Source organism: Mercenaria mercenaria, chromosome 5, assembly GCF_021730395.1.
Source record: "Mercenaria mercenaria strain notata chromosome 5, MADL_Memer_1, whole genome shotgun sequence".
NCBI lineage: Eukaryota > Metazoa > Mollusca > Bivalvia > Venerida > Veneridae > Mercenaria > Mercenaria mercenaria.
Genome location: NC_069365.1, coordinates 11,944,871 through 11,963,812, shown reverse-complemented (window position 1 = coordinate 11,963,812; position 18,942 = coordinate 11,944,871). Strand labels below are relative to the sequence as shown.

At 35.2% G+C, this 18,942-nt stretch overlaps 1 protein-coding gene across 1 annotated transcript; it reads right to left on the bottom strand.

The window, feature by feature from the left end:
- Positions 1-5,144: 5,144 nt before the first annotated feature.
- Positions 5,145-17,352, bottom strand: LOC128557249 (heat shock 70 kDa protein 12B-like). The gene is made up of 5 exons (XM_053544432.1): positions 17,242-17,352; positions 16,436-16,630; positions 14,148-14,366; positions 12,925-13,078; positions 5,145-5,326 (listed from the first exon to the last, which is right to left on the bottom strand). Exons 1-5 carry the CDS (start codon positions 17,350-17,352, stop codon positions 5,145-5,147), a joined length of 861 nt encoding a protein of 286 aa, XP_053400407.1.
- Positions 17,353-18,942: the final 1,590 nt, after the last annotated feature.

Here is an 18,942-nt window from a genome sequence, read left to right as displayed (position 1 = left end):
TGCTTTATGTTGTTGTTGAGACCATGCATATCTGTCACTTTGTTTTCTAATTTGTTAAGCCTATCATTTTGATGTTTCAATGTCTGGTCAAGATTTTTCCACTCTTCACTTTGTTTTACTAGCTTTGTTTCAATGCTGTCTAATTTTGTGTCCAGTTTGTTGTTTATATCTTGTAGCATGATCGATAGCCATTGAGGAATATCATTGAAACACCCTGAGTGTACTTGAGGTTGAATCTGGGGTAGAATATGGGGTTGTATATGGGGTTGGGCAAGTGTTTGTAAGGGTGGAGGCATCGTATATAAATATTCATTTCTGTTGGGATTGTTACTGTTATTGTTTGTTACATGTTGCATGTTTGATGTGGCCAAACCCATATGTGGGTTTGAGAAACTAGCACTATTTTGTTGCTGGGTGGCTTCACATACTGGATACAGAGTATCTCTTGCTTGTGATAACTGGTGTGCAACGTTTGTCGAATCAAATGTCTTATTACTGTTTTCATTTATTGTACAGTTGTTTGTATGCATTTCCATTGTATTTTGAGATGCGTGAGATGCGTTAACATTGTTGTTTTGCCCCTCGTTAGACCAGGTAGAGTCACGGGTGGGTGGGTTACTGGTCTTTGTTTCCGTTTGTTTACTTGTCTTTATCTCTATGTTACCTTTGTTGTTTTTTTTCTTGTCATTCTAATCATGTACTTTGTTACTAATGTTTTACTGTTCATCGTTCTTGAGTCCCATATAGCACTTGTAACTCGATTGCGATTTATTTGTTTATAAATTGTCAGCAAAATTTTAAAACATGCCCTCCATGATCACGTGACTCCAAGCCAAAAACAATTGGTTGACTCGTGGGAACGAGATAGCTATGTCGTGGTAATGGCTTACTATGTCGTGGGAACGAGAAAGTAAGTCGTTCTAACAAAATAGATAACTCGTTCTACGAGTTAGTAAGTCATTCCCTCGACATAGCTACTCTTTTTTTTCTATTGTACTATCTTTTTTATTACATTACTCTTTTTTATTGCGCTACTCTTTGTATTTCAATGCAATACTTTTTTTTTGTTATTTTAAAAATCACTTCTCTTTTCTTTATGTCGTTCCAACGACTTAGTAACTCGTTACCAGAACATGCAAAGTCGTTCCCTCGTGTCAGTATCTCATAGGAACGACATAAAAAAGAGAAGTACAGTTAAAAAGAGTAGTGATTGTCACCTCTGTGTCACCGTACCTTGTTGTATTTTGGATGGCCTAAACTGTAGGGGAAAGAAATAAACTGTAGGTCATAAAACTAAATATATAAACTAAAAGAAAGTACTGTTTATAAACAATTCGAAAATATGCAAGTTATAACTACAGTGATTGTTTTTGTTACTGATGCATTAAACGTGTTACTTTTGATAAGGCCAAAATAAAAATAGGTGTTTCTATTGTCGCACACGCCGAGAAGCGCTACAGCAGTCGTAGAGAAAGGTACGGTACGATACTGTAACGGTTATTATAGATTCTACAGGAATTAAATGGCAACGCCCCTGCATGGTCATGTTTTGGATTTTGAGCCTTTGGTGAAAGAACTAAAAGTTTTAAGAACATTTTCGAGCACTGTCCTTCTGTCTGACATATTCAAACAATATCTTGTTGATTGAAAAATTGCACATGGTTTCATGGTCGAAGTGTCCCAAGAACTCCCCACGTCAGGCAGAAGTGGTCAAGAAACAAGGGGTTACAAAGTTGAAGGTATAAATTTCGTTGTGAATCTTGATGTAAGATATTTTTGTCTTTAATAATACACCAGAGGATTTGTATCTCACTGTATCCAAAAAGCCTGACGCATGTGAAAATTGATCCTACAGACTTCTAAAAAGTTGAAAAAATCCAGCGGTTATTCTGACCGACAAAGCCAAAAATATTGCCGGTCCAGACGGAAATTTTCCTGTCAGAAAGTCACCTCTCTTTTGGTTTCGAAAGAAGAGCTACTTCTTTTAAACGTAAAAACTAAAAATATGTGAGAAGAATGTGGTAAAAGGCGTTTTACCAACATCAGTAGTGAAGAATTTGTCACTGTCAGATACAACTGGAATTGTATCCTGAATGATTGACATGGTACGACTGGATTCGTATTCCGTCTTTACATAAAATATTTCTTTCACAAAGCTTCGGACATACAGTCCGGCAGTTGCTCAGAAATTGTCGGACCTAGTGCAAAAACTCCGGTCAGGACCAGTCTGTCCCGGCGTATAAAGTTTTGCACTGTTTTCGAATACTATGTACCCATATAACTAAAATTTTGTTGTGCCGTCAAATTGTTGTTGGGTGAACATTTTTCGCACATGACTTACACGATCTCACCCACATGTCCCTGGTGCCATGCAGTAGTGGTAGAGCAGCGGACACTAAGATCCGGTGGTCACTAGATCAAATTCCACCAGAGAAGAGATTTTGCTTTGCCTTTGATGCACCTCAATTGATATTTGTGTAAGGACTGGTTAGACATCAGCACTTTCCAAGAACAGAATAAAATACAGCAGCTTTATTGTAATTTTGCGCTCTCTGCTTTAATTGAATTTTTGTCTGCAGGGGGCCGAATGGCTTGTCAGTTCTGCTTTTTAATTGTTGCAATCTACATTTAAAAACCATTTTAATGAAAATGTTAGATAATATGCAACAGCTGCGCTTTTATAAAACATTGCCTTCTTAATTCTTAATACACATGTATAACATTTGAAATTACAGTTTTCTGGCATTATATTTTGAAATCATTTTTGGTATCTGGTCTATTTTATAGTATTGTGGCTGTTAGGTATTAATAATTGCTTAAATATAGTCAGAGCACAAAGACAATCGTCTGGAACCAAAGAATGTAGTCAAATTAAATTATTGCGGACCAGGTATTATTCAGTCTGTTCATCTCACATCATGGTAAATATCAAACGCCAACTAATGATCAATTTTTTTCTGGCTGTCAAGAGTTGAGTTCAGCAACATGAAGACGTCATTTCTATGGGTGGCGGTTACCGCCAAAGTTAGTAAATATACAATCCATTCGTAAATAAACACAATCAGTGCAGTGCATTTCAACGTCGTCTAGCCTGAAACTCCATCCCGTCCGATATATTTGCATTCAACGCATTGTATTTTGAAACCATTTGATACAAAACTTCATTACATCCATTTAAACAATGAACGATGCATTAAAAACTTGTTGCGATGCACCGTATTATGAAATCATCCGACAAAACATTATACAATGCAGCTCAATGTGAAGCAGTTTACCTAAACATGAGTACGTGCAGTGTAAAATGAAATGATTTCTTACAACTTGACGCCGGCTAATGCATAAATTGAAACCGTATTGTATGATTTGGAGAGGCGTATCAAAATCTGATGCTATGCAGCCATTTGTGAATTGTGAAGCCGTTTAACGAAACACTAGTACGTACATTGTAAACGGTTAATATGACTACCAGTTCATAATTTTAACCTGTTATAAATATAGATTCTGAATCAGTTTTACATAAAAATATCTTAAGATTTGTCTAAAACCGACGTTGTGGTAAAATTCTAACATTTAATGTTATACAGATTTATTTGAATATTAATTAAAACGGATCTTATTTTCGTGAATCATCTTTCTTCTTAGTTTAAACTTTATCAGAAGTAAGCTTCGTGAAACAGACTCAGTAATAGAAATAATGATGATGGAGTTTTAGACTAGACGAAGTTAAAATGCGCTGCACTGACTGACTTGTTTATGAATGGATTGTATATTTACTACTTTTGGCGGTTACCGCCACCCATACATTTCCCCCTATAAAACAAATGTCTTTATTTCCAGATAATTCTATAGGATTTTGCAAGCAGAAACGCACATCATATTGACTTTTTTCTCCCATGGTGTCTACTAATATTACATTCGTTAAAAGTTGAGAATTTCGTTCGGTATTCTGTCCTTCGATACCAAAAAAATAAAAAAATAAATAATACCTACATACCTACCTCAATGTTTTTCAAGGAGACTGAAAACACATTTTTTTTGCCCTAAGGATTTGTTTCCGGGAACGTTTTCAAAAATAATCATAATATATCCTGATAAATTAACGAAATTAAAAACATGCGGTTAAGTACGTTTGTGTTTGTTTTGGAAAACTTGGGTTTGATCTACCTTTTGCGAGATTTTATTTAACTTCTTTTAATCTTCATTGTTGTTTTGTTTTGTAGGAAGAGCAATTAGTAAATGTTAAAAAAAACCTCCGATTGAAACCAATGTAAAATCAACCTCCGTACAAATAGTTTTTTCGCCATTTCAAAAGCAGATTGTTCGCGACTTTCGGAATAACACGAAGGACTATTGCACGCAACCGTTCGTCTGCGTCTGAGTCCTCTTTGGTTAATTGTTTGCAAGACAGCTGTTATAACAGTATTCATTGCAAAATGTCATGAACTGACATGTAATACACATGTTCCATAACTTTAGTTTGCTTTCTCACAAAATTATGACCCTTTTCAAACTTAACAATTTTGTAACGTTTCTTTTTTTGTACGTAGGCAGGTGTCTCAAACAACGAAAGTTCAAATGAATTCAAACTACACACACTTGTTTTTGTGATGCGAAGTACAGGCTCCATAAGTCAGACTTTTGCTTTGCAAATCTAATCTACTACCTCGGCTTAACAAATTTTGGTGTATTTTTGATACGCAAGCAGGTAACTATATTACCACAATTTTGTTAAAATTTCTGCATGTAAACAGCTTTCTCATTTACTTTCATAATGTTGTATTCTGTCCTTTATTGTCATTATTCCAATATTTCCAATTCCGCCTTTGCAGGGATCTGCTGTAAAAAAAGTCTATACACACTAATTCAAGAGGGTAAGTAGTCACCACATTTACTAGAGGAGCATATATGTTTGTTTAAGTCTTCCTTCTGAGACAATACTTATCCATTGTTCAATGTCTGCCGTCATTCCTGGCCAGAAAACTTTCTCACGTACTAGAGACACAGTTCTGTCTCTGCCAGGATGGCCCACATCATTGTGAAGACCTCTAAGGACTGTTTTTATTTTGTACACACTCGGTAAAACTAATTGTTTTAATCTGTTTTCCCGTCCATAATTTCTCTGTATAAAATCCCTCTTATCATGTTTAATTTGTTAAAGTTCTTTCCACAGTATAATCTCCTCTTCCGTAATAATGTTTCTTGTCTGGTAGGTGTTTATCAATTGTTGTTCTAACCCACTTTCCAATCATATGATCCTCAAGTCGGTTTCTTCTGATTTCTCTATTTCCAATTTGAGCAAACGGCTGTTCAGGCGTATCACTTATGTCTATATTGTTAATAGAAGCAGCAGTATGTCTAAAAAGATGGCTTTTGACTGGTTGAACAAATAGTTTTGACTGTACTGTCTTATATCTTGATGAAATCAGTATTTAGTTCTGTAAGTTGATCATAAGGGTATCGAGATACACCATAAGCGTCTGCGGTTCTCAAGCGTGCTCTATAGATAATGTCGAAATTATATTCTCCAAGCACTGAAGCCCAGCGTTGTCCTGTGGCATCTAATTTGGCTGATGTTAATACACATGTCAAAGGATTATTGTCTATAAACACTGTGAATTTATTGGGTATTAAGTGACCTGAAAATTTTTCTGTAATTGCCCATAGTAATGCAAGGAAGTCCAGCTTAAATGCATTTATCTGCTGAACGTTTCAGATTGCATTCGTTTCTTTGCTGCCTCTCCTTTCACGCCTCGTCTAATTCCAAGTAAAAGCTGTTTCTTTGTATAAGTGTTTTTTCTTCTAGTAGGCAACAAATCTCATTTTCCAGGTAGGGTAAGGCACTTTTCTCTTTCGATTCTCCATAAAACAATGATATCCGGGGGGACTTGCTGCTAGTTACTTCCTTGATGGTAGTCTCGGTCTTAACCTCGGTTGTTGTAGCACCATGTTTAGAAAAATCAGGTTCTTGGCGCTCAGCATTAAGAGAATAGTGCTAGGACTGGTCAGCCCGGTGTTAGTATAATGTGACTGGGTGGGGTATCATGCTACGTGTCTACGGCGTGATATTTCAGTGAGGCAGCACTATAAAGTTGGACATTGTGCTCACTGCTACAAGTAGACACCATCGTTTATATGACTGAAAAATTGTTGAAAAAGACGTTAAAACCGAACACACACACACACACACACACACACACACACATACACACATACGCACACACAAACATACACATAACTTCCTTATTACTGTAACTACAGTTACCATATTTCTATCAACACTTATTTTTATCACCTTTAAATTATCCGAGGCTTTAGATTAAAGCTATCTTCAATAGTAAAGCAATGAGATTTTTCAAATTCAAAACGGGGCATTTTGTGTTTAAACCAGCCGGGTGTTTGTGTATAGACGAAATGTGGAATTGTATGTTCAACAAAAGTGTAAAGACTAAATGAGGTACAAGTGTATAACTAAATGGGTGCGTGTGTATAGTTGAAACGAGGAACTAGCTATTAAAATAATATATGCGGAACACTTGTTGCATAACGTGTATATGAGTAGCGTCAATCGAGGAATTTAATTTGATTTGACGGGTTTAACGCTCGTTTTCAATAGTATTTCAGCTATGTCAGGTGGGCAGTTTACTCAACAATTGTTCCTGGGAACATTCAGTAATAGTCTCGAATCCTCCGTAAGAAACTGACAGCTTTCTTACAAAAAGATACATGATCGGAAGCAGGACTCGAACCAATGCCCCTCAATCAGTGAGAGCTTCCGGTGATTTTAATTAGCGACCCTAACCACTCAAGCACAGAGGCGGTCAGTCAATAGAAGAAATTCTATATTCAGCTGGGAGAGGGATAACGACAACAGGCCGCGCATGGTATTGTTATGCGCATGTGCAAATATCGTGTAAAAATAGCCATCTAAATATAGCCATCCCAAATAAAAGTCTATTTTTAGATAAATAGCCTTAAGGTAGAACGCGACACTTCACGAACTTTCGAGTAGCGTCTTGAAATTTTGCGTGTGTAAATTTGACCATATTTCAAACAAGATGCAGTTTATTTTATACTAATAGAGGCAACCAGTTTTTGTACACGAGACGTCAAATTTGGCCCCCAAAACCCCTTTTTGAGACTGACGTTGCCGGAAATTTTTGGGCAACTTTTAGGGTTCTCACGGCACCAGCCAACAAATTTTTTTAAATTTTAAAATTTGTTGGGACGAAAATTTATTTTTTCCTTTATGGTGAGAAAAAATCATTGTTTTACACCACAAAATATTTGAAAAATGGAAAAAAAATCGCCTTTTTTTGACTAAAATTGACGTTCTTTTTGCAGCATTTTTCGCTTAAATGCATTTTACAAAACCCCTAAATTTAAAAATTTTGATTTGTTTCAATAACGGTGTTTAAAATGTATACCGAGCCCAAAAGACAAATAAAACGGGGGCCCCCCCACTTTTTTTTCTGTAGTTTTTTTTTTTCCCCCCCCCCCATGCGTAAATTTTGTAACTGAAATTTCAACGTCTGCAGATAGTTTGAGCATATTTTTTGGCCTTGGTTTAGCTATCATGACCTTTAGGTTTTACGGGTTTCTTAAAGAAATTACAAAACAAGAAAAAAAATTTTTGTTCCATGGCAAGGGTTTATATTAAAAAATGAGAAAGGTATTAAAAAGTGAAATTTTTGTACTTCAATATATTATATAACGTGCCACGCGGAAAAAAATCCAAAGGGTTTTTGGTATCTTTAAATGCGTCAAGGGACCAATTTGTACAATTAGGTGGAACCCCAAAAATTCAGAAGTTTTGGGGTTCCCGTTTCGACTTTTTTTTAAATTTTAAAAACCAGGATTTTCCTATATAACCGTTTTTTTACATTTTTGATATTTCTGTAAGTTTTTCTCCGAAAACCTTTAGACGTATTTTTGATAAACCCGTGATTTCAGCCCGTGGGTTTGTTTTCGTAAAATGTTCTGTTCATCAACAAGTATTGCTTTAAAATGGTATAATTTTTGTGGTATCACTTAACCGTAGACTCGATATTACTTTTTAAAGTTACGTAGAGCGAAAAATAACGTTGATTTTGGGGAATATAAAATATGCTTTAATTTTGTCTAATGAAAAAACCCAAGAAATATAATTTGACAAAAAAGTAATTGATGATGAAACTTTGTTGTGATGTATTTAATCGCAATGAGTATTTTTTCTGTAAATTTTCTTTTTAAAGAAAAAAACTCTTTTTTTAGATCAAAATAGCCTTTAAACTCTGTTCCCGTGGGCGAAATTTTACGTGAAAAAATTACTCTACCCCTACCCCAGAAAAAATAGTAATTAAAGGGGTTCTCGTATTCTTGGTCAATTTTTAAACTTTTTTAAGAAAATTTGAAAAAGACCCTTTTAAAATTTTCAAGGTTTTTTGATTCCCCTTTTTAAAGTTTATGATTATACATTTTGAAAAACGAATTGTAAACTTTTACAAAAATAATAAAAAAAATTAAAAGCCAAAATATCGTTATGTCATCTTTTGGAATAAACATCAAAAAATTTATAATAACTTTTTTATAAATTTTCGTTTTGGAAATATTTCGATTTTTTCGGGTAGTTAGACCCCCCTTTTTCCGAATTTTTTTCTGTACGGAGGCTGTTGCTTAAAAAGGGGTTAAATTTTTTTAAAAACGCAGTAGAAACGTCTCAAGAGTTTTTAAGAAGGTTTATTTTGTATTCTAGACAAAAATGAAAGATATTCCTATAAATATTTTTCTAATATTTAGAGCCCTTTTAAAACATAAAAGTGGAGTAAATACTCTGCTAAAAAATGATAGTTTCCAAAAAATAAAAAAAAAAAGAAAACTGTTTGTTTTGGGTTTTAGGCTTTTTCTTTTTCGATAGGGGGGTTAACCTAACCATTTTCCCTCAAAAAGTAACTTTCAACCCTTCACCAAAAAAGTGGGTGGTGGAGGACAAATGATTTCGGACAGATCCCTTCTACCAAATTGTCACGCCCTACCAGGGATCGAAAAAGCATTCATAGAATGACAAGCGGATGGGAAAAAAGAAAGAAACACGAAAAAGTGGTTGTGAGGGAAACTCGCTGAAACTCATCAGGGTTAAAACATGTATAATTCTATGTTGTAATTTACTATATGCGACTCAAGAATCGAAACTTTGTCTAGGACCGACGGTAAAGAGTCCGGTTTCGTATTTCGAGTACTAGGATTTGTCCCAGTATATGTTAATGTGTAAGATTTTATTTTTTATTTTATTTTTATTTTAAAAAGCGTCTGAGATGTCCTTTCGATGTAAAAATTTTTCAAAAATTTAGAGTTCATCATCAGAATTTAAAGCTAGTTAGCGTTAATAAAACTTTAGGATTGTATTCGAAGCGATACTCTTTTGGCCGTCCCGGGGGAAAACCAACATAGTCATTTGCGACCAGTGGACCCAGACCACCTGCGCTTTACGCGCTTGGGGTCAGACCCATGTGTTTGTAAGGGGTTTCTCTATTACAATAGGCTTGAAAGCGAAAGCACGGTCCTGACCGGGACTGCACGAATGGCGGGCTGGGCTGGATCCATGCTGGTTGCAAAAGCACTATGTTGGTTTTCCATGCGCGGCTCATATCATGTTGTCTTAACACGTATCTCAAACGTGCCCTTTGCTATAAAATTTCAAAAAATTTTGCGTAAAAAAAAATCCCCCCGGTCAAATTTAACATTTGGGGGAGTGATAAAAACGGAAGAGCCTAGAAATAATCTTATTTATATGTTACAGGGGGAAGTTAGGAACAAATAGTAAAAAGTAGTATTGGGAGTGCGGCCCTGCGTGGGTGTGCTTATGGAGGAAAAGGGGTAATATCAAGAAAAAACACGAAAATTAAGCTTTACTCTCGGGAGGGCAAAATTAAAAAAATATGAAAATGCGTATAATACTATCTTATATTTTTCAATAATTATGCTTTAACTTTTTGTTTAAATTGAAATCTCCCAAATACTACACAATTGCATATGTATGAATTCTTCATTTTGCGTGTATTACAACGGAAAAAATTGGTTTAAAATTTCCCACTTTGAATAAGAAAAAGATGAAAAAAAAATATTTTTATATAGAAAATAAATTAAAAACGATATTTAAAATGGCCCGAATTATGATGTACGAACGTATTGCAGACGTCGAATTATGGTACAAAAATTTCGCTGGGGGGGGGGGGAAATAAAACACATGTACAGAAAAAACTAAGTCGGGGACCCCCCAGTTTTATTTGTCTTTTGGACGGTATAATTTTAAAAAACCGTTTATTTGAAAAAAATCAAAAAAATTTAAAAATTTGGGGTTTTGAATATCGATTTAAACCGAAAAATGCTGCGAAACGAACGCAATTTTTGTCCAAAAACGGCATTTTCTTTCCATTTTTCAATTTTTGTCGGTGTAAAAAAATGATTTTTACATCACCCTAAAGGAAAAAATAATTCTCGTTTTGTACAGAAGGGAAAAAAAATTATTTTTAGAGTTAAAAACTAATTTCGAACCCCAAAGCCGAACAAGTCATGAAGTTGTTAAAAAGCGTTTTTACGGCAAAGTGCATTGAATAAAACGCTATTTAAACTTCTCGTATTTAGTCTTACTTATGAAACATTACGACTGTTTTTCAAAACTAAAAGAAAACCCAACGTAAGTGAGATAAGTATGGTTTGAGGGTGCGTTTTTTTTGGGAAAATGGCTTTTCCGGTTTGGTATTCTTCTTGTTTTGTTCAGTATTATAGATAACCATGCCCTAAATGTTTCAGTTTCGTTGCTCGGCTGACCCCTGGTATCGCGAGTATATGGATAAAATGCTCCGATATTTTTTTACTTTTAAAAGCATATGTTGCTGGGAAAATGGTAATTTTTGGTATTTTGACGCTAGTCGATGTTGTCGGGTTTGATAACAAACTGGGGGTGGTATATATCTTTTCTAGTTCACCCGCTCCAACCATTGTTGGTTTTTGTTACCTCAGCGGAGATGGTAAAAAACCTTACTATAGTTATCCTGCTCCACGTCTGTGGTTCAGTAAAAACAGCTTTTAGGGCGGTCTATATAAGTTTCTATAGATAACCCTGCCCAAACTGTTATCATGGTTCGTAACAACAGGCAGAGATTATGTATCAGTATTTTAGTTAACTTGACCCAAAAAGTTTTGATGGTTCGGTAAACAGATTGAGCACTGTATTTTTGAGACTTAGATAACCCTGCCAAAAATGTTGTCTTGTTTGGTAACAACAGTGGAGCGTTATTTATATCAACTAAGTTAACCATGCCTAACTTGTAATGCCCAGAGAAATTTTAAGGTTCGGGAGAACGATTGAGCCGGTATATAGAGTATATAGATAAACATGCCCCTAATGTTGTCATTGTTGGTGACAACAGCTGGGCATTATTATAACATAAATATTAACCCTAACCCCAAATTTTAATTGCCAGTAGCAAACTTAGTGTGGTGGTAGCAAAAGATTGAGCACGGTTTTTTTGAAATAGATAAAAATTTGCCCCCCAAATGTTGTCATTGTTTGGTAAAAAACAGCGGAGAGTATTATCGTACTTAAATTATCCAACCCAACTGTAGTGATGTAGCACGCTGGTAGGGAATATTGAGTATATAGATAACATGCCCCCCAATGTTAACCATTTTTAGCCTGTGTGGTTCGGTGCTCAGCGGGAGGCGGTATATTTGAGTAATAGTTAACAATACCTAACGGTTAATGTCCAAGAAAAATGGAACTGGTATAATGAGTAAATAAAAACCCTGACCAAAATTTTTTTGGTTTTATAAAAAGCTTATTGTACATGAGTGTGATAACAATTCCCCAAAAGTGCTATTTTTCGATGCAAATCAGAAGCCCGGGTTTTTTAACAATGTAGTGGATGTAATTGTATAGTTATTCCGTTAATAACGTGGAGCTGGTTATCTGGTATTAGAAAAAATACATTGATTTTGCCCTGGGTTGGTTAAACGTGAGTTTGAAAAACAGTAATGTTATATTTAAAAATTTAATTATTGCTTTTGGATGGAGATGGTTTAGTTTTATATATGTTCTGATGTTTTCCCCAAACCCCCTGGAAAGGTAATTCCAAAAATTTTTTCCATTTTCCAAATTTCTAATGATTATCAAATGAAAAAAAGGTTTAAAATTTTAAACCCCTCCCTTGCTAAATTAGGTATTTTTATAATTAGAATTATTTTTAAACCCCTAAATTTTTTTTTATAAGTTTTTTTTTGTAAGACTAATGCAAATTCGTAGTCTGGGGGTTTTGATTTGATGCTCTGTGTTTTGAGAATTTTCCCCCTTTCCATTTTTTTTCGAATCTGGATCATGGTATTTATTAGTGCTATAAAAATCCTTAAAGTAGTTTGCAGTACTGCAATTCAAATGCCCTAGATATTATCAAACAGAATAACATTAACCTAAAATACGCAAGTTAAAGTAGTTAAATGACTTTGAACGTATACAGAGATTGTGAAATATTGTAAAACTATGAAATAATTAATTTTCAGGGGGTACTTATTTTCGTTGATTTCTTTGATAGGTGAATCCACGAAATTTAATCCCAACGTATGAGCAAAATTTTCATTTTTATCTTTACATGTTCGAATCAAAGAATTCTTGTCCACATAAAATAGCCGTTTATGCCCACAAAAGCAGATGATTCTACGGTTACTGATTTATTGGAGGTAATTTACAGATCAGGTCATCATTTTTATCTGAAATATTAGAAAAAAAAATACTTCAAAGTCAAAAATAAGAGACTAAGTTTAATCCATGTACACATTATGTGCTAAATGGTCAGTTGATATAAAAGCTCAGTCGTTTCACATATTGCCAAAGAAGGATAAAATAAGAAATATAAAATACACTCTTTTTTAAAGCTGTTTGTTATTGCTTACCACCAGCATCAAACACAAGATATTTTGAACGTGGTCCAAATGGTATAAAACCACCACTGCATCCTTTAAGCGTGTTCATCGGCAAGTGCCTACAGCACAGACTGGCAGCCTCTGGTTCAAGTGCAATGAGCAAATAATCGCTTTCTATTCCTGCCTGCAAATATTTGATAATAATTTTGTACATATAAATTTAGTGCAAAGCTTTTTGCCCCTTTCCGGGAATATTTGAATGAGAATATCTATAACAGAAAATGGATGAACACATTTTAGGGTCATTTTTAGAGTTTAAAAGGCACACGTACAACAAGTAAATTATCCATCTTAGCATAATAAGCATATCATTGGATTCTGTCAGTAAGAGAAGAATCATTGCTTTTGCATTTTTGCTAACACATAATACTCGTCATATTTCAATAGTAGATTTTACTCTATGGGGTCTTCCACTGTGAGTAGTTGAATGAATATTATCCGCGTGGTGCACTGACCTATTATTTGAAAACATGTCATTTAATAAGTTTAAAGGCACTGAATCTGGATACCAGGAAAGAGAAAGAAAATAATTATATCACAGGAAATTATTGCTGTATTTCTTAAGAAACTTAATTACTGACAGGTTATATGTTACGGAAACGCATTAAAGTTAGTTGCTTCTGCTATTTTTTCCATTCAAAATTGAAAAGCGTTTGTAATGGGATGCAGGAGGAGGTAAACTGCCCTAATCAAAAAGCTTTATATTTAAAGATAGTCAAGTACGAATTCCTCCGTGGTGTATTGGTAAAGAAGGGAGAAAGTCTTTATTGCCGCGGCGGCTCGGGTTCGATTTCCGACTTATACATGTTTATTTCTTAATTTCGCGTTTATTTAAAAAATTAAAATAAAAAAAAACGCATGTTTTGATGTTCATAATATGACTAAACTTCAATTTTAATGAAATACCATTTTTAGCCAAATTCTGGTGTCCAGACACTTTAAATAATCATAAAAATATTAAAAATAATATCTCGCCCGCTTTATGAAAATAAAATCATCCGCTTCTCAAAAATATCAAAACTGAGTAAAAAAATCTTTCATTCGCTCCGTCTTTTTAAATTTCTGAAGAGTGATTAAGAGTGCAGAAAAGACATTTGGAAATTACGCACGTGTACATGCACATGCACAAAATTACAGAAAAGCAACTGTATGATAAGACGAGATTCGTGTAATAAGGTGGTAGTGTATATTACCAGCTGAGCAGCTTCCCTCATGAACTGTTTGGAGGTATCATTCCAAATAGCCGGAACAGTAAGCACCCAGCGGATATCACTATCAGTGGTGTCTGGTAACTGCTGCAAACATCTTTTCATTAGATGATCCTTCAGGTATTTTATGCAAGCTGAGAATACATCCATTGCAGACATCTTTCTTCCCATCTCGTCTTCCAACATAAATTTTCTCTTCAGTTGCTACAGTACATAATAGTATAAAACATATTTTGTTTAGTGTAAACACTACGAAACACTTCCGCAGTGAAGAACTGGTTAAATAATATATACATGGAAGCTTTTTCGGACTGTTGTTATAATAAATTTGTTTTATTTATCGGTAGTAGAATAGAACTGTAGCAATAGCAATAGTCGTTAACTGCTTCTTTGCTATACGTTTTGAAGACATTCTGTTGTATTTCTTAATGGAAAGGCATTGCAAGTTTGTTTGAATAGAACATACACTTTCTTACAAACAGATATCTCAGGCTCCATATCGGCATTCTAAATAAGGCATGCGTCGCAAAACGAGGCAGACATAATATTTCGACAGATCGAGTACTAAAAGAAACTTCTGATCCCCCACTCACACATACACCGCGATAGCTTTATAAATATCTTTTATAATTCTAAAAATTCTAAAAGCACATTCGTCAACTTTCTAAGATATATAAATAAATGTCTTATTCAAAACATAACAAAAATTCGACAAAGCATCACCGCGCATAAACAACATTTTGTTCCATCCATTTTTAAAATATCACCAAAAGTCACAAAGTACAGAGGAGTGTTCTATTTTCATGAAGGAGTACATAATATTTATAAGGATACAGAGAAGTAGACATTGAAATTCTATGATAAGGTCAAATATAAAACCCAATTTAAATTTGTTTGATACAAAAGTTGTTTTGTTTTTCTCATAATTGTCCCGTTTTTCTAACGAACCTGGCTCGTTTCTATGACAATAGATTGTGTCAGAAATTTCAATAATCAAATGTCGCACCACCGTTAAATGTCCCAACCACCGTTAAATGACGCAATCATTTGTCCACCGTTATATGTCGCAACAAAAACGTTAAATGTCCTTAGATATTACTTTCAATAATGTTTAACCCGAGATACGATTAGATGAATGTGTGCGTGCATGCGTGAGTATACTTTGTGTGGACTACGGGAAGGGCTTAGAAATGACATACTGTTCTGAACTACATGTTTGTTTTTCAATGTTGCCTCGCCATACATACCTTATTGATTTCAAATTTAAAGGTTTGAGCATGCACGCGGTACTTGCCACAGTAATAAAATTATACTCGACAACTTTTATAACTCCACAATTGCTTTTGTTTTTGCTTTTATCTCTGCCAAATTTTGACAGATTTGACTGAATGAAAATTGGACACATTGTTTAATGATAAGTTCAGTTAAATAAAACATAACAGTGATATCAATTGTACATGTATATCTGAGATGGATTGGGTGTTTGAAATTTAGTTAATTAATTGTAAATATACAATTTATTGTTATTTGTCGAGTCTTGCAGATACCATATATCTGACTTGTACTGTTTGCTACACATTGCGATCCATGTTGTTACTAATATTTATCAAAGTGGACCTCAGTGGCTGGAGTGGTTAAGGTCGCTGACTTAAAATGAATTTACCTCCATCGATATGGGATCAAATCTCGCTAGGGGTGTACATTTTTCATGCGAGTAAACCATTCAGTCAGCTGTCGCACGGTCGGTGGTTCTACCCAGTACCCGAATGGCCGGCAATTATCTGGAAGGGTACCTAGGGGTCTTACCCGACCACCAGAAGCTGACATTACAAGACTTCAACAGTATTTTGTGATAAAAGTTGCCGACGTTACGTACCAACTGATGTTGAGACCTTTTTGGTAACATCACGTTTTGTTTGTTTGTTTTGGGTTTAACGCCGTTTTTCAACTTATTTTATTTATGTAACGGCGGACAGTTAACCTAACCAGTGTTCCTGGATTCTGTACCAGTATAAACCTGTTCTCCGCAAGTAAATGCCAACTTCCCCACATGAATCAGAGGTGAAGGACAAATGATTTCAGACACAATGCCTTTTATCAAATGGTCACGGAGAACATACGCCTCGGCCGGGGCTCGAACTCACGACCCCGAGATCCGTAGATCTGCGCTCTCCCTATTGAGCTAAGCGGGCGGGCTCGGTAACATGACGTTGACCTCGTTTTAGCTTACATTAATTTGTATACATTTCGGCTAGTTAGAACATTTTGCTTACCATCCTATCGAAAAGTTTCATTTTGAATCTTCTGAAGAAGTAGTAGTCGCGATGTTCATCATCCAGGGCATAGCCGGAATAGTTGTCTTCAGCTTCAAAGCCAAAGGAATGGAATTTCTTGTTCTTGTCAAAAAGAACACATGTAGATGTCTTTAATGACATTAGATTGCCGGCACCCCATGTGTTTGCAGCTACCTAGGTCAGGAAAATAAAAACATGTTTAATCATGGAATAACATATATGATCCTTTTAGAGCATAGAATGCAAGCAAACAAACTGTTTGCAGACTCAGTTTTATTGAATCTGTTGCTGAGAGGTAATAATATGTGCAACACCCCTCAAGCTTCCCAGCACCGGATAATTTAAATTATCAAATCAACAGCATTTTACCGCCGCCACGCCGAATGAACACTATTGTTGTGATGGTTAATAAACTTTATAAATATATCCCTTGGAAGCATAGAATGCAACCAAGCAAATTAATGATAGGCTAGATTGTCTATTTCTGAGACGTAATGAAAAGTACAACACCATTCAAGACCCCTAGCAACAGTTTCAGTGGAATTCTATTAAACAGATATTGACCAGTACTAGTACTACATTGGCTCTAACATACGAACGATACAAATCGGCATAGTGTTTGTATAAAAGTAGAAGTTTCTTCATCAAAAGTTAATAGATGAAGGAATTTGACCGATCTGATACACGTTGTATACTAATTTATCAAAAGTATAAGTAAAAGGTGTTGAAATTTGTGACTATACTGGTATTTAGTACAAGCTACAAAACTATATTTAGGCTTTTACCTTCAGTGGGTCTCTGCTGTAATCACCTCTTGTAGAGAAAGCATATCCTGAGTATGCAGTTCCAAAATCGATGGCAGCAACCAAGAGATAGTCTTCATTTAGCGTCCCCATTGGCCTTTCTCGGGAATATCTTTAATGTTAAAATATAACAGCCATGATATGAAGATACTCTACAAGCACACTACGACAGTTACATGTACTAATATCTTAACCAATGTGTTTGACAGAAAACGAAATAGAGCATTGCTTGGAATGGGAAGTAAATATTGTCAGCATGAGAATAGTACTGTCAATCGAGGCTGAAACTTCACTCAAAGCAACGTGATATTTGATTTATTATATAAAAGAAACGAAATATTTTAATCAATTCACATATCAATTGAAAAAGTGTCCAATTCTGTGTAAGCCATGCACATCGTTACAATACTGATAGGCAAGTAAATTGTGAAAAGCCCCCTGTTTCTTTGAAGTACTTTTTGTAAAAAATATTAGCAATAGAAAAATCAACAACAGTATTTCAATAAAATGGTAAGAATGGCTAACATTATTATATGTGTCATGGAATGTAAAAATGGGGCTTATGGACTAAAAAGATGTTTTTTGACTTTTCTTTATTTCTGAATTCTATGACATCTCATAAGAAATTCCTGAAAATTTGAGGGTCAAATCTCAAAAAATGGTGAAGTTACATCTTTACCCGCCCGCTTAGCTCAGTAGGTAAGAGCGTTGGTCTACGGATCGCGGGGTCACTAGTTCGATCCTCGGGCGGGGCGTATGTTCTCCGTGACTATTTGATAAACGACATTGTGTCTGAAATCATTAGTCCTCCACCTCTGATTCATGTGGGGAAGTTGGCAGTTACTTGCGGAGAACAGGTTTGTACTGGTACAGATTCCAGGAACACTGGTTAGGTTAACTGCCCGCCGTTACATGACTGAAATACTGTCGAAAAACGGCGTTAAACCCAAAACAAACAAACAAACAAACAAACATAATATGTTCCAATCCAGTATACATTATATAATATGGGATTTCATATGGGAGCTTTGCTTTGGAAATAAAAATGTAATATAGATTAATCTGGACGTTGTATTAACCCGACCTGTCAACATTAGAAGTTGTTTTATCCGTGTAATGCCTGTGCTCAGTATCAACACATAAGAGGACTTACTGCTGATGTGTACAGTAACAACACATAAGAGGACTTACTATTGACGTGTACAGTATCAACAGATAAGAGGACTTACTGCTGATGTGTACAGTAACAACACATAAGAGGACTTACTGCTGATGTGTACAGTAACAACACATAAAACACATAAGAGGGCTTACTGCTGATGTGTACAGTAACAACACATAAGAGGACTTACTGCTGATGTGTACAGTGACATACTGCTGATTTGTACAGTAACAACACATAAGAGGACTTACTGCTGATGTGTACAGTAACAACATATAAGAGGACTTACTGCTGATGTGTACAGTAACAACAGATAAGAGACCTTACCGCTGATGTGTACAGTAACAACAGATAAGAGGGCTTACTGCTGATGTGTACAGTAACAACACATAAGATGAGCTACTGCTGATGTGTACAGTAACAACACATAAGAGGACTTACTGCTGATGTGTACAGTAACAACACATAAGAGGACCTACTGCTGATGTGTACAGTAACAACACATAAGATGAGCTACTGCT

What these genes read in the sequence shown, in the direction of transcription:
- LOC128557249 (XM_053544432.1), bottom strand. Translation starts at nt 17,352, where the DNA reads ATGGGGACGCTAAATGAAGACTATCTCTTGGTTGCTGCCATCGATTTT. An exon ending in TGAAACTTTTCGATAGGATG is followed by an intron (nt 14,367 to 16,435) that starts GTAAGCAAAATG and finishes TATGTACTGTAG; the next exon opens with CAACTGAAGAGAAAATTTAT. An exon ending in TGAGGGAAGCTGCTCAGCTG is followed by an intron (nt 13,079 to 14,147) that starts GTAATATACACT and finishes AAATATTTGCAG; the next exon opens with GCAGGAATAGAAAGCGATTA.